This window comes from Ylistrum balloti, unplaced genomic scaffold (assembly GCF_031769215.1).
Source record: "Ylistrum balloti isolate Yb309-2 unplaced genomic scaffold, AGI_CSIRO_Ybal_v1 Utg369812, whole genome shotgun sequence".
NCBI classification, from domain to species: Eukaryota; Metazoa; Mollusca; class Bivalvia; order Pectinida; family Pectinidae; genus Ylistrum; species Ylistrum balloti.
Genome location: NW_026781984.1, coordinates 1,147,036 through 1,164,470, shown reverse-complemented (window position 1 = coordinate 1,164,470; position 17,435 = coordinate 1,147,036). Strand labels below are relative to the sequence as shown.

General features: G+C 34.8%; 1 protein-coding gene across 1 annotated transcript in view; it reads right to left on the bottom strand.

The window, feature by feature from the left end:
• Window positions 1-13,220, bottom strand: part of LOC132544891 (uncharacterized) — a 28,709-nt gene extending 15,489 nt beyond the window's left edge. Inside the window, exons 1-9 of the mRNA XM_060208542.1 lie at window positions 13,082-13,220; window positions 11,181-11,348; window positions 10,093-10,293; window positions 9,379-9,500; window positions 6,453-6,561; window positions 3,758-3,912; window positions 2,284-2,406; window positions 1,860-1,959; window positions 357-529 (exon numbers count right to left, since the gene is read on the bottom strand). Coding sequence (XP_060064525.1) covers window positions 357-529; window positions 1,860-1,959; window positions 2,284-2,406; window positions 3,758-3,912; window positions 6,453-6,561; window positions 9,379-9,500; window positions 10,093-10,293; window positions 11,181-11,348; window positions 13,082-13,220 — 1,290 coding nt within the window. The remainder of the gene's footprint in view (window positions 1-356; window positions 530-1,859; window positions 1,960-2,283; window positions 2,407-3,757; window positions 3,913-6,452; window positions 6,562-9,378; window positions 9,501-10,092; window positions 10,294-11,180; window positions 11,349-13,081) is intronic.
• Between the last annotated feature and the right edge of the window lie 4,215 nt (window positions 13,221-17,435).

The following is a 17,435-nucleotide window of genomic DNA, read 5'->3' as shown; positions in this document are numbered from 1 at the left end:
AAAGGAATCTTGAGTAACTAAACAATTCAAAAGTAATATATATTAGCTAGTTTCCCCCAAGGTAAGTTCTCAATGATTCAAAAATATCAGATTAATTTTCAGTGACAAGAGCATTTCTAAGAAACCCCTATAGCAAATTCTTAGTAACAAATCCCCATATAAGGACATTTTTGTTACAAAACTTCCTATAGGGATTTTTTAGTAGCATAACTTCTTATACGGAATTCTTAGTAACAAAACTTCCCTATAGGGAGCGACAGCAGAGAAATTGGCAAATGGAAGTCAAAGTTTACAAAAACTGACAATCCTGAAAATAAACAGAGAATTATTAGACATTGTGAGTGGTTTAGTATTACCTTGCCAACAAATTGTATAAGTTTTGTATCAAGGTGAAATACATCTTCAGCAGTGACCATACTGAGACCCATCGGTGTAGCATTGTCAGACTCTTCCGACACAAAGCGGACACCTTTCTGCAGTGTGGACGGTGTACACACGCCAATGTAAGTGTCCACTGTATACAGGATACCTTAACACAGAAAACAGCATCTCGATGAGAAATTTAGTAGTTTTTGTTGTGTTTCGAGTGGCGTTTTACTATTCCATTAAACCCGGTACACAATCTATCACTTATGGTTTGTTTTACTACAACTACTCATGGATACAACCACAGTTGTATGCCGTAACTAGTCAAAAAGTCTTTATTGAATCTACTTCAGTTCTGATAACATCCTTAAACTGTCCTTTCTCTTCATGATTTGCACCTATAACGATCAGTGTCATTATTTCACACCAGGAGACAGAATAAACCAGCAACATATTACCATTTGTACGAATTGTTATGTACAAAATCACAGCCAAACGTTTCCTCCATATTTTTTCTTTTCCTTTTTTTTTCAGCATCATGACTGTCACACGAGTTAATTCTCACTTAAATTGCATATTTTCTGGTGCATCACTCCATATCAACAACATGGATATTTGTATAAGGAACATTTATCCAACGTAAAATGTAAATAGTGAATGATGTTTCTCTGTAGCTGTACCAGATTACAGCTGTCAAATGGGTGTACTGACAATTATATATGTAACGTAGAAAGTATTACGTGATTAATGAATTAATCTCTATATTAAACTTTTCATTATCAGAAGTAAAATATGTGATGTTACTTTCTGGGACTTAAAAAATGGAACTTTATTTCAATGACACCTTGACATTAAACTTCACATGATAAACAGTAAAATAGCAATACAATAACTCGAACTGATTATCTTGTCTGCGTTCATTAATGCAACCGATATTCTCTACAAATTATATCGAATGTGAAATTATCATTGTGTTAAGCGTTTTACTGTCCTGTGGGCTTGAATTTGTGTGTATGTGATATTTAAATCACAATAATAATTTCCACACAACCACGTCGCCATCTTCATCCGCGGTCCATAAATTATTTGTTTGCAAATATTCTGTTTCATTTTGCCAGTGATAACGGGTTGGTAGAATATAGTCATGTTCTTCATTTGGAGGAGAAACATCTACGTTCCGCAGAAGATAAGTAAGCTGGCAAACATTTATTAAGCATTATTTTTGGGATCAAAGAAAAAGGCAACGCTGATCTGTTTTGTCTGAATGCAATATACGACAGAATTGGGTTGAAAGGGTGTATTACGATACCACAAGTATGATACGGATTTATACACGACATATTTGATACTTTTTGTTTTATGATTTGTACTATTTACCAACAGAAAAATTACTTCAGTAAAATTACTTGATTTGGTGTGGTATTTACACAAAAATATTAGTGCATTAAGTTTAAAATCATTTTACTAACAACTTCTGTTACTATATAGCTAACCTGTTTTGAAGTCATAAAATTCAGAGAAAGTATCAGAATCTGTACCATCAGCTGATTTGTGGTCTCTACGAATTCTCTTTCTCTTGGAATCAAAATATATCTGTTAAGAATAAAAATATATCTGTTTAGAATCAAAATATAGATGTTTAGTGTCAAAATACGTAAATTATTACAGTGCGAAAAACACTTTAGGGCAGACATGAAACATTAACCAGAAATGCAGAAGTAGTTGTACATTTTGATCTAGATAATTTTTAATTAAATAGACTGATGAACATTAATAGCAAGTCACGATATTGCTACTGGAGCCTGAGAAACTCATTCGGTGGTCATACGATGACATTAAATGCATTTCGGTGTTTAACAATCAGAGCTGAATTTTAACACTTCATTTATCGAAAAATAAAATAAAAAAAGAACTTACAGTTTCATAGGTGATCGTGTTAAAATCCATGTCGACCTTCTCCAGAACTGCCGAAAAACTTGGCGACATTTTTCTGTTGTCTGTTGGGGTCCCGTATCCGTGGCAGTACACACCAGGGGGTTGCTGTGGGAAGAAAATGAAGTACTGACATTATATAATACCACTGAGAGTCATGATAAGGAATAAAATAACGTAAATATAATTCAACTTCGCTCACCAAAGATTCAAATTATCAGAATATATTTTCACATTCCACTATCTAGTATCTTCTTAACAGATACAAGCAAATTGAGCAGGACTCACATAGATATGCTCACTGTACTCCTGATTAGAAAATAACAGATTATATTTTGAAAAAAGGGACAATGATCGTCTATGACCATTTGACCTTAACCACCAAAATCTAATGTTATGAATACCTTGACTTGTAGATGGAGTCAAGAAATATCTTGTACATTACATTTCAAAAGTTGTCACGTGTAACAAGTTTGTAATTAGACCTGATTTTATGTTACTTAAGTTTGACTATTACATCAAATGTTCATGAAATGACAAAAGAGTGTTTGTTTTATATATACAGAGCATGACGGAAGACTCTTCCGAAGTGGTCAATACGTTTCTTTCAAACAAATATTTGGAATTTGGGTATCGTTCTGTACGGAATCAGAAAGGAAGGAGACAATATCAAGTGATTTAGATATATGACTGTAGTTTTGATATTATAATTGAAGTCGATCCCTGGGAATATCATATTAAGGTTAGAATTATCGTCTTTATCGTCATTCTGATGTCATTTCTAAAGTTAAGAAAAGCGAACATGAATATGACACAAAGATTATCTTCACCACGTAATGTCAACTTCACGTTTCGATGACACATTTAGAATCTTTTTATAATAACTGTATACAGTGTCAACCGAAAAGATGGCCGCCATGTTTGGACTAGCATCAGAATTCATGAATATATCGAGGATAAGATCTTCAAAAATTACCCAATATAAATGCGTTACCATTGCTTAAGAAGTCGTAGTTGATACCTCATTTATTAGATATTTCAATATTTTCTTTGTATTTCTTTTATTCTTATGTGATTTTTTTAGCGTTCATAGCCTTATGAAAGTCATGTTTTTGTATGCCCCATACAGTAGGTGGCAGCTTAACTTTTAACTATTGTTTGATAATTTACTGTTATTATGACATAACTATGGATAGTTATATTGTTGTCAGTATCATATATATTTAAGTTTTAACATCCTCTATGACTTATGCAGAAATCCGGATTTTCATCGCAGTTTTTGGTATTGAGCAACAATGTAATCAACTATTGTAACCCGGTTACAATCGAGGATAAATATCAACACATAACTAAAGTCGAAGTTCCGATTATTGATTAGGTTATAAAGGTAGGTGAAGCCTTCAACTCTCACCCATCAACAATATTGGCGACATGATCACCTCAGTAATGAGACACACACCTGTAACATTGTTTGATCAAATGCTGGAGAGGGTTTGAAGTCGATGTAATCGCCTATGACATGGACCTGCTTCACCAAATTCTGTGTGCCTATTATTTCTATCCTCACTGGTATCAGGGAATCTGGGGCAGCTAGTGGAGACTTCCATCCTCGGGCTGAAATAAATAAGGATAGCCTCAAACAAGCGAAAACACGGTAGGTTCCAAATTCGAAGACACAGTATATTTATAGTTCATTGTTAACATAATATAAAACCAGATAATGAAAAGAAACAAACTAAAAATCTTATTTTCATAAAATATTCAGTCTAAATAGGTGACGTGGAGACAATGAAGATTTAGATGGGTTTTGAATTTGTGTTAGTTCTCGGAGTTACGAGATCAGTGGATTTGCCTTTCTTCACATTTATCTAACCTTGTGTATGTCCCGTTCAATTCTCGCGTACCGTTAGTGATGACTTATCATTGACAGGTGGAATAGTCATGTACAAGACACTTGAGGGCTTCATGTGTCATTTTTCCATATAGAATTGAGTAAAAGGTAAAACACAGCACACGTCAATATCGTTACACTATAGAAACCCATACAGGACCATTTCTGGCAAACGACATTATCACACACATCGTTTTTTTTGTTTTGTTTTGTTGAGATATATTCACGCAGAAGAACTTAAGATGACCTCTAATCAATCAATATGGGTACAACACAATATTCTCCACCTTGAAAAAGTATTTCCTGAGATTCTTCGAATGTTTTAGGCTCGTCCGAGATATGTCATCATCTGAACCAACAGCTAAACCAAATAGATCTGATATAATGGAACTGGATCCAAGACTTGGAACCTAACCATCAGAAATATCACCTAATACTAACCAAGCAGTCTTGATTCACTCTTGCTGGAAATTACTAATATAAGCCTGTCATGAAATAAGCAGCTATTGGACAATGAACAGGTAACAAGTCTCGGAATCATTGGGCACCTTTACACATAGGTCTTGGCATTCACCTGCACCACCAATACGGATCAAATTTTCTTATTGATGTCCTCAAATCTCTTGGAATTTGTTCTTTTTATGCAGAGGTCAATATCTTTAAAACCAGAGCTGTACAGCAGAGAAAAAGGGATATCCATGGAAGGTCTGATCAGCAGTTCATGCAATACGCAGCAGACGTCATTGATCACAACTCCTGCACTATAGACGGTAGGGATACATTCCATGGGATATGGATGGTTTTCGATCGCCAGTCAAGAGGCTCAAGAATCCTCATGACTACATCAAAAGTGCTGGATATATAAATTGCAGATTTTATAGGCCACGTTCAATTCGGTTTGAAGCGATGTCATATAAGAAATTTAAAGAACCGCAACATACTGAGAGCTTATGCGGTCTGGATCTAGTTCCGTCACTTCTATGGCCAAATCAACAGGATCAGTGGGGATGGTCTAGTATCATGCAAGCTTGCCAACATCCGTTAAGTTTTTACCAATGATTGACAGGAGTGCTAGCGACCCAAGCTGAATTTTCATCTTCGACCATGCGAAAAAATACTAATCCTCTCCAGTAGTCACGTTCGACTAACCTGTTTTAGTCGGTGTCACCAATTCTGCAGAATGAACATCAAGATAGTTCATTTGCGGTTTTTGAGCATTTCAAACTCAGCTGTGTCGTTTTAAGGATGAAATGGACACATAATGATTGAGATGAGTTTACAAACTGCAAAGAAACAGTATATATTTCTAATGCTTTCGGTAATATTCTTTCTGGAAAAAACTTTAAGTCGGTCTGTTCTTCCACATCAAGGTCGGACTGTTCAAGTGCTTTGGCATTGAACTTTCAACAAGGAGTAATCCAAGTTTCATTAAAATCTAAATTACATATCCAAGTTCTCTTTTTATCAAAACTACATGTACAAATTGATTTGTAAGCGTCAAATACCTTTGCGATCAGTGGTAGCATAAGAGAATCAGTGAGACGTTCTCTTTCTCTGAACAAATACCATTATTTCAATGTTACGATAAGGCATTGTTAACACCAAAATTAGATGTTCAGTACAGGCGGTGGTTACGGCTGATTGTGTTGAAAATTTCACCATAGCAAATAGTTATGGATCAGTGAACACCAAGGGTAGGGATCAGGACTGACACAGTCTTGTAGTTAAACTTCGTTGGCTGTTAGTATATTGTATCGGTTGTTAAAAACATTCGTTACTTCATTTTCTCGTTATTTTTATCATTTTTAATTTTGAAATGATAACTTTTCTTACAAGTCAACTTATACTAATACACATTTGATGCAAAATATATAATCTAAAAATTGAAAATCTAAGTTTGTTGCTATTTATAGTACTAGCGAATTTTGACAAAAAATACAGCTGTGGGTGGCTTGTATGGGAAATTTAACACTGAAACTTCTCCAATCCTCTTTGTAAGCTAAAAACTGGAGTTCAGAGACTCAAGACTTAAAAACAACAGTAAATGGTTAAGAGAGACACTTCTAGTAAATTCACCGATTTATTTTGAAAAAGAAATTGAAGTAAGAAAAAACATCACCGGATAGAAAAAGAAAAGACGAATTCATCGAAACATTAAGAAATACAAGAATCACACGGAACATGCAACATAAACACTTCAAAACCTGAAAATAGATATATCAAAAATTAACAAAAGAGATTGCTAACTGAAAATTCCACTTACCTGCAAAAAATAGGTCTACTTTTATTGTCATGTTGTATGAATATAGGAACATACAGGTGTTGTAGTGACTAACATCGATGTCTCGTATTTGTGTATCCTCTACAAAATGCTACAACCAAAATGCAACACGTAAACCGCCAAAATAAAAAGGGGCCCCGGAGGATAAATATTTGCAGATACCTGTTTTAATCAGTCAACCTAACAGGATCCATGTTGCCAATGAAGATTGTCACACAGGAATGAAAATCAATCAAAATAACCTACACAAATTTATATTCAGAGATAATTGTCATCAATGGCAACTGAGAAAAATAAGATCACTTTTTATAATATAACAGATTTTACATGCAATTCTTTAATCAACGTATGGACAAGAATAGACAAGGAAATTCTGGAGCATAACGATCGTGCATGTTATTTGTTGATATTATAATTAAACATGATATTTGATAGATACCGTGCCAGGAAGTAATTTTCAAAAGGGACTTGAAATTGTTTATGTCTTAGGGAAAAGCTAACCATAACATTTTTCATTACTATTTTCCAGATTTCTGTCAAACTTGTACTAACCAATAAGTTACTTATAGGAACAGGAAATGAAAAGGAATCCATCATTTTTAAAGAAAGACAACTTAATGTAACTTTACCGACCAGAATTTTCTTTCATGTTCTTGTTCTCATTGCACAATCTGTTTTAATTTTATTTCCGCTTTTGGATTATTTTAAAAGAAAGCTTTTTAATTTGAATTATTTGATGTTTTTATTATTATGTAGTTTACTGAACTGGCATTGCCAGTCTATTGAGCATGTGTTGTCAATCTATTGTGCTTGTATTGTCAATCTATTGAGCTTATGTTGTCAATCTATTCAGCTTGCATTGTCAATCTATTGAGTTTACATTGTCAAACTATTGAGCTTGTATTATCAATCTATTGAGCCTGTGTTGTCAATCTATTGAGCTTATGTTGTCCATCTATTGAGCTTGTATTGTCAATCTATTGAGCCTGTGTTGTCAATCTATTGAACTTATGTTGTCATCTATTGAGCTTGCATTGTCAATCTATTGAGTTTACATTGTCAATCTAATGAGCTTGTATTGTCAATCTATTGAGCCTGTGTTGTCAATCTATTGATCTTATGTTGTCCATCTATTGAGCTTGCATTGTCAATATATTGAGTTTACTTGTCAAACTATTGAGCTTGTATTATCAATCTATTGAGCCTGTGTTGTCAATCTATTGAGCTTATGTTGTCATCTATTGAGCTTGCATTGTCAATCTATTGAGTTTACATTGTCAATCTAATGAGCTTGTATTATCAATCTATTGAGCCTGTGTTGTCAATCTATTGAGCTTATGTTGTCATCTATTGAACTTGCATTGTCAATCTATTGAGTTTACATTGTCAATCTATTGCGCTTGTGTTATTATTCTATTGAGCCTGTAATGTCAATCTATTGAGCTTATGTTGTCAATCAATTAAGCATGCATTGTCACTCTATTGAGTTTACATTGTCAATCTAATGAGCTTGTATTATCAATCTATTGAGCCTGTGTTGTCAATCTATTGAGCTTATGTTGTCAACCTATTGAGCATGTATTGTCAATCTATTGAGCTTATGTTGTCATCTATTGAGCTTGCATTGTCAATCTATTGAGTTTACATTGTCAATCTATTGCGCTTGTGTTATCAATCTATTGAGCCTGTGTTGTCAATCTATTGAGCTTATGCTGTCAATCTATTAAGATTGTGTTGTCAATCTATTGAGCTTATGTTGTCAATCTATTGAGATTGCATTGTAAATCTATTGAGTTTACATTGTCAAACTATCGAGCTTGCATTGCCAATCTAGTGAGCTTGCATTGTCAATCTATTGAGTTTACATTGTCAATCTATTGAGCCTGTGTTGTCAATCTATTGAGCTTGTATTGTAAATAAATTGAGCTTGTATTGCAAATCTAGTGAGCTTGTTTTGTTAATCTAATGAGCTTGTTTTGTCAATCTAGTGTGCTTGTTTTGTCAGTCGATTGAGCATGTATTGTCAATCTATTTCATTGAATGCCTTGACTTTTTGTGTTATCGCAATTTTTGTCAAGTTCCGCCATAGAATGGCTTGTAGAACTGCCATCGACAGCGTTTCTGTCATAATTTAATCTGCTTTCCTGTCTGTGCTCTTGCAATGTGTTATTTGATATATAGCCGCATTTTGAGAAAACGCTGATTAAGGTTTAATTTGGTTAACGTCAAAGTATTTTGTCGGATTTTATGGCCTTTGAACAACATAAAATGCTACCACAGAATAAAAATGACAACTAAAAGTTAGGAAATATGACCAGTATAGCCTATAAACATGTTGTTTACAACAATTTGTCCCGATCCTACTGCCCTTTATGTTGTGCTAGTCTTAAGTCAGCTGTGTTGTTATTCTCTCTGTGGTACTTTTTTTATACTATCAGTCATTTTGAAAATTCTTTCCCTTTCATTAAACTGGCTTGAATCCCATGATAAGTCTCTAGTATTCTATATCATATTTTTATACGAGCAAAACATTTGTTCTTCAAATTCTACACCCTCCTATATTAAAGAATCTATCGGAGGATCTACATTTAAACAGTTTAAGAATAGTTATGAAAAAAAGTTTCAGTTATCCAGAGTAGAATTCAACAGGAACAAATTGTAAATTTAACAAATTGAAGCATGTTGTGTATGTATTTTTTTCGGATGCGCTTTATCTTATTTCAGCTGAAAAATAGCTTTGAGTTCCAGACAAAATTCGTAAACACCGGTCGTCCAACCAATTGTTTTCTATAACGTCATCTTCACCAAACGATGCCTCAGATTAATGGATGAAATACTTTAATCAACAAAGGAAGAGAACGAAATGTTCAAACTAAAGATTTAAAAACCAAACTGATTTTTCCCTTACCACGTGTGAAGTCTCTATAGTTTTGAAGAGTTGTGAGGTGGTGACATACCAGATCTTATCGTCAATGAGGGTCAACTCACTGTTTCGTTGATGAGTAACACATGAGTAGGCACCACTTAAATCTGCAACAAAATTAACGTCATAGTGCTCCTAGGTAAAATGTGTCCTTAACAAAGATATACGACGCTATATGTGACATTATCACGGTAAAACAATGTTACACGTGTTATTATCAGGGTTACACTAAGTAACATGTTATTAACAAGGGTATACCAAGCTAATTGATGTAATATCATGTGTCATTGTCAGGGTTTTCATATATAATATCATGTGTCATTATTAGGGTTTTCATATATAATATCATGTGTCATTATCAGGGTTTTCATATATAATATCATGTGTCATTTTAAGGATTTTCATGTCATATCATGTGTCATTATCAGGGTTTTATATGTAATATCATGTGTCCTTATCAGGGTTTTCATATATGATATGTCATTACAGATGTTATATGTAACATGTTGTGCCTCTATCAATGTCTTAATGTGTGACATGGTCTGCCATTGCTAGATGTAACAAAGTCGTGTAAAGATTGTGATTCAGAGCGACCATGTGTAAATTAGGAGCCATTATAAGGGAACATTGTCGGTTTACCATCTGGATTACCGAACAGCCCAGATCCCTGAATAATATCTTATTGCCAGTTAACTTTACCTTGCTTGATAATAGCATACTGTTCCATAAAATTGTCGTAAATCACCCGAGTGGTGATTCCTTCTTCTGTTACTAAAAGCGAACTTTTCATCTCTATTTTAGACTTGAATTCGTGAACACTGACTGTGAGGTTCTCATTCACGATCTTCCACTCTAGAACTGTTGAGAAGTCCACGGCCAGGTCCGGCAGAGGAGAAAGTGCTGCAACAAAAAAGTATTAATGATGCTAAATAACAATGATTCCTTTCGTTTTCAATGAAATCATTTCACTACAGTTTTGATAACCTGGATACTCATTTTTCTGTGTGTTTACTGACAAACCTGGTATACTCATTTTTCTGTGTGTTTACTGACAAACCTGGTATACTCATTTTTCTGTGTGTTTACTAACAAACCTGGTATACTCATTTTTCTGTGTTTACTGACAAACCTGGTATACTCACGTTTCTGTGTGTTAACTGACAAACCTGGTATACTCATTTTTCTGTGTGTTAACTGACAAACCTGGTATACTCACGTTTCTGTGTGTTAACTAACAAACCTGGTATACTCACTTTTCTGTGTTTACTGACAAACCTGGTATACTCACGTTTCTGTGTGTTAACTAACAAACCTGGTATACTCATTTTTCTGTGTGTTAACTGACAAACCTGGTATACACACTTTTCAGTGTGTTTACTGACAAACCTGGTAAACACACTTTTCCGTGTGTTTACTAACAAACCTTGTATACACACTTTTCTGTGTGTTTGCTAACTAATCTGATATACTCACCTTTCTATATACTTACTATGAAACCTGATGTCCTGCCATACTCAGAATATAACAGTAATGATGCAGAGCACTACTCGCCGAGTATATGTTGTCCTTAATTACATGCATGCTATATTCAGTGCATGCCGTACTTCATTATAATCCTGCTTTACTCAATGTATGGTTAGCCTGTCCTCTATAGGAGGACGATACAATACTATCGGTGATATTTACTGTTATTGAGGGTGATATCTCAGACACTGTGGTTAGGAATGATAAAGATAATGTACGAGAAATAGAATCAATTACCCGTCTATGTTCGAGATCGAACTTACTTTCGTTGGCGGTGACATCACAGACTGTGTAGTCTAGACCAGGAATGGTTAGTTTTTTCTCAGCGTGAAGAGACACCAACACTATGAAGATTACTCCCAATTTTACCAGCCACCTGTTCATTCTGGAGGTATACTTCGTACAATGACTTATAGTTGTAGGTAAACAAGCTGAAAAAAAAATCTCAAAGAATCGAGTTCCTTTTTCAATTAGGGATACTAATAGATTAACTACTAGATACTTGATGTTTCATATTGTTGGATCAGAAACCAGGAAAACGTTGAATCTTAAGTACTTCCGGGTCACGAAAGGGAATATAAAGATAGTATTGAAGATCGGGGAACAAAGACGAGAGGAGGAAAAGCTCTAATCAGTGTTAATATTCTAAATTCAAAAAGCAATTTATTAACACGGATGAACATTGTCTTATTTATATACTACGGAATGGGCTAAATCTTTCGGAGGTTTGTGGTCTTATCCTCCGTCCAAGAGTGTGTATGTAAATCTCTCTTCTCTTCAAATTTTTGCTCAAGTCTCATAAATTTTCTAAGTTTGATTCTTAATATGATAGTATTTCGCTTTGTTGTTGTTAGTGTTGTTGTGACGTCACAACAATACACGAATATTTTATGGATTTCGTTTCGGTGTAAAGTTTAGATCCAGTCTGTTCTCAGTGCTAACTAATGCTTTAGTAAATTAACAGACATCAAAACCTTTTTCCTGTAAATTTTCTTTTTTGCTTATTTTTTTTTTTTTTCGTTCAATTTCCGATATATTCTTTTGTTACTCACGCGCTGAATTACTGTAAATTATAACTAATGCGTTGCTTATTCATTCAAGTATGACGTGCTTGTGGGTTGAGTAACCAAACCAATGTACAGATTTCTTATATAAACACAAATTTGACCAGTAATCCTTCATTGATTTCAATTTGACAAAATACAGTATATCTGCTTTCTAAAACAATAACTCGCACCTAAATCCGAAGACGAATTTGAAAATGAAATTAACTTACCTGTCAAAAAATGTACCTCTTCATTGCTATATAATATTCGTTTTGTTAAAATATGGCCTAGGGAAGGGTGTTGTTATCTGTTCTGTCACTGACTGTTCTCCCCTGCAGATAACATTTACATACAGGAGTATTGTCCATCAGCTGATAACAAGTAATCAGATTGCTACCTGCTTATAGAGCGCGCATGTCATAGTTATCCTATTATCTGTGTTTACACAATCACTATTATCCTGTATATTCCAGACGCGGACGATTGACGTGACAATATGTAAGCCTACATTGTTTGTATCACGCGTGTAAGCTGACGGCAGCAACCAGGAGCTTGCAGCTAGAAAGTGGGAATGGGAAGAGGGTATCCCGAAAGGGGTTAGAATCTAAGGAACTCTCTCAGTAATATAAAAATCATTATCAGCACATTTTTCATGATCTGGCTTCAGTTTTCATGACAGATTGAAAGTTATGTACATTTCAAGGACTATTTAAAATACATGGATTATGTTGGAAAATTCAGGGTTGTCTAAGCTATTGTCCGATCGGCGCAAATGATTTTGTTGATAAGTATTAATCCTCAGGAAATTTAGAAACCTTTATCTTTGTGTGCAAACAATTGGATGGGATATTGTAATTGATACAAAAAAGTAATTTCAATAATGAAATATCAAAGTGATGTATAGTCTATAACAATTCCAACCACAAAACGATCACATTAAATTTCTAAAATAATTTGGCCAGAAGTAGTTAAATCAAAACCGTAATTAATTCTATGTAGTTGACAATAAGAAGAGAACATGTCGTCCTCGATGACAGCCATTTCCTCCATGATGGTCCAGTTTCCACGTCTAGTCCGTTCAAAATCGCCCATGGATTCCTAGACTTGTATTACCATACCTGCGAAGCAAAACTGTTGAATGGTTACAGATGCTCCAGAAAGTGGCCTGATTATCGCCGTGTTCCCTGGAGATTTATCATCAGTGTTGTAACTACAGTTGAACCAATTTGTGTCCTTTTGTACAATTGGCACAGCCATTGTCGGAATACGCCTGCTACACTGTTTGTTGTATTCGGCAGTGACGGAAAACTTCTGTATTTTAACACATGCGGTAATTCGACCGAATTCCTTTCTGAATTTACTTTAAAATTACGTTTAAAGATATAATTATAAAAAAGTTCTGAAATAAGTAATTTTCTAATTTGTAATGAATAGGGTTTTTTTTTTTACGAAAATTCATAAAATCGCGGTCATATCCATTAACGTTTGAACTATATTTCTGAGCGGTGCAATTATTTTGGCGTGCGTCATCAAGCAAAATTATGTGTAACGTCAACGTCAAATAAACAAAGATTGATCAACTAAAACTGTTGAGGTTTTGATGTTTTGATTCTCCATCGGTGTTGCAGGATAAATAGAATACATGGTCAGTGTCTTAAAATATAAGCTGCATTTTAGCTCGAGACAGAAAGACAACAGTGACCCGCCACTTTTTGTCTTTCTTGACCCTCGCCATAGTATAGTTTATATTTTAAAACGCTGACCATGTATTTTATATACATAAAGTTCAATGATCATTTTTCTACTCTGTTTCTTATCTAAAGGGAAGATAAGATGATGTAGCAGACTCTGTGCTTGTACACACCATCCATTTACATATATAAATGTAGATGTTTTCGTCAGTACTCAAAATTGCAGTTGCCAGTCGCTGTTTGCGCTCACGTTAAATATATTCTTAATTCATTTTCAACGTCGAACATAAAAATAAATGTGATTTTATCATGGAGCAATGCTGATCCAGTTTTTAATCAAATTACATATAAATTGTCTTAAGATATCAGATTTATGATACCAGGTACCTATTTACTTGATTATATAATCTTATACAATTTGGTAAATCAGAACTGACCCACGACAACCTAGCTTTTCATAGTCCAATGTCAACTCGGTACTTAGCAATTTAATGATTACGAAAATTATCATGATATTCCGGGGTCCAATTCCATCTTTGAATATGAGACTTGAGAAAAAAATATTTAAAAAATGGCCTTGATGGCATCCTTTATCCAATTTTCAACTTAAGTTCGAGTCAGCGAAATACATGGCTATATTATGGGGTCCGTTTGCAACGTTGAATATGAACACTAATGTAACGCGTTACTATGTTCTGGTACAAACTTTCAGCGTTCTTAATGAACATGAGCCCAGTTATAAAGATAATTTTAGTTAAAAATGAAATGATTCATGTTGCTACTTCATAATTCAGGTCCAACAACCAATGTTTATATTGACAAAACACTATTCACATAGAAATAAGTTTGTCCCACCCGCCTATATTTGCGCTGTGCAGTAGTCAATATTATACAACAAAAAACAAATTCCTTTAAACTCGGAGTCTAATTTCAAGAGTTTACGATGCACATAAATGCTTCTGAAATTTAGAAACATAAGCCTCTACCCCTGTCATACATAACATCACAAACGTTAACATATGTCACATAACATCACATATTGTAATGAAACGTCATGTTTTACGTCATATTGTATACTATTTGTTACATGACAACATACTCTTTTACATTGAATCATAAATGTTGTCATATAACACCAACAGATGTTGTCAAAATGACATCTTACGTTGTTATATAGCAACACCCATTTTAACACATCATGTGTGTTGTCATATATATTGCCCCATGGCATGATGGTACAACCTGACATAATGCATGTTGTCACAATTGCAGGGTTATTGTTTTACGTCCTATTTACAGCCAATGCCACTTAATGACGTGCCACATTTAGGTAACGAGTCATGACATCACATTTGTTGCCACGTGGCATCATCTATTTTGCAACAAGGATTTACATACTTTTATATGTTGAAACCAGTCATCATTTCTGTCGCAAAATGACATCACACCTTTTGTAACAATACGTAATTTTATATGACGTTATTCATGGTGCCATGTCTGTCACATTACGTCACACATGCAGCCGTCACATGCCATTAGCATGTTTTATACCACAATACGGCAATGGTTCATGTTATATGGCTTCCTCGTTCAACGTTTGTCAATGAAAACAGAATCTAGTTCCTTTTCCACGCAGCTCGATATACCGATGTTGTCGATATTGTCGACGTCACCGTTATTAGAACGTAATATAACCGGTAACGTCACAGACAAATCCGACAAGAACGTGCATTCTGTTAGACTTCTTGGTGATGAGGTTGACAAATGCTCTATGATGCCGATTTACCATATCAAGAATGTTGGAATCCATCTTTGATGTTTGAAAAAAACACAAAAAAAACAAAACAAAAGATGAACGTAATGTATCTTTTCTAAAGTGTAGTTTCGGGCACAAATTCTACCAAGGACAGAATATCCTGACCTAACAATGTGATTTATCGGGCATCAAAATGGCAGCAGTGTTTATTGTAACCTTCATTAGCTCTTCTGCCCGAGCGGCCGTTGAGATTATAGTTGGGGACAACGCGTGTCCAGTGTCACCTTTTCTTTGTTACCGACATGTTCACGATAACATAGTTTGAACTATGAGCTTTAACAGTTAAAAGATCACAATGCCAAATGCGTTAAAATTTTAAACAACTTCTTCTAATAACCCATAAGCCTAGTGCCATGGTGTTTGTGTAGAAGCATTCTTGGGAAACGTGCTTTTAAATATCCCTAAATGTAATAAACTGACAATTTCTTTGAAAGCTGTGGAACAGGTATGCGATTCAGGTCCATTGTGACTCTTGTTTTCTGAGTTTATCTCTTAAATGTTATTTAGCATTAAAAAGTATAAAACCCTGACAGCGTTAAGTGCACTTTGATTCAATTATGTATTGATGAAAATCTGACCATAAGCAAAGACTCTTTCTTAAATTGATTGGAAGCAACAGAGATCGGGAAAAAATCGAAATAGCGTGCTGATATATAAGAATTATCACAACTTTCTTTTTTTGTACTTTTGTACAGATATTGCGTGCCATTTTGTAACAATTATTTGTTGCGTAGTGGACGCTGTTAATTTAATCCCTGAGGACTTCGAGGTGGAGCACTAAAGCATTATTCGGCTACTTCTATTGCCCGGCAATGTCTTAGTGACCTCTACTCAAGTTAGTCTGAAACATTACACCGGGAGGACATCGATTTTAAGCTCACATGGTATGGAGAGCCAAGCGCAAGCTTATGGCATACAGCGGCGTCTATCGTGAGCACGTTTTCCCATCCGTTTGTCAACTTTTTCGACAAACTATTTCTAATAACCATTAACGACTAGGTGGATATTTGCCAAATTCAGTCTGAAAAGTTGATTTTGAGGACTGTGGATTTAATTTTCTCTTTAAAATGCTTGTGAAAGCGAATCGTTTTTCAACAAATAGATAATCAATCCACTCCTTGGACGAGAGGGGCGGGGCCCAATAGGGACCAAACGTGGGGTCGGTTAGGAGAAATCATTTCTAAGGGATTTCTGGATTCTTCACTTAATTTTTGATAATTTGTGAAAAGCATCTACTCTCTATGTAATTCTTTTTTTTCATATTTTCAACTAGTTTTATTCATTTTGAGTTTGGATTATGATTATGTTGACATGTTGGTATTTATTTTTGCTCTTGTACCACTGGACATGTGCTTGGAAGAATCGGCGCCCTGTGTAAAAAGGACTTCCTCAATAGGTCGCAAGGGTACAGGGCCTATTACTGGAACACAGAGTATCTCTCGGATTGTTCCAAGAGTCGTTACTAATTTAAAACAAAGCGCTGAGAGTACTTCAAACTCTAAAAAATCAGATCTGCAGCACAATTACAACCGTGAAAAATTAACCTAGCGGATATATCGCTATCTTCTGTATACTTTAAGGAAACTCTGAGGTGTCCATCATGTTGAACTACGTTATATTCTCTTCTCCTCCCCGTACTACACAAAATTCAAATGGATTACGTTTCTGGTGACGTGTGGAAACTAAGCTGGAGAGTTCATAAAATTATTGATGATGCTGCAAATCAGGCTTTTTAAACCTGTTCGTACTGATTGACCCTTCAACAACCCGCAAATTTATGAAGGTAAATTTACAAATATGGGAGTGGGTGCCATAAATATCAACAATACTTTACACCAGATGTCTGTTCAAGCTAACGTTCAAATATACTTTCAAAGCAGAAATATCCCTGTTATTTCCTACAGTTATCGCAAGCCAATTGCATCCAAACCGTTTAGGTCCGTGTATTCTCTGGTTTCAAAGAGT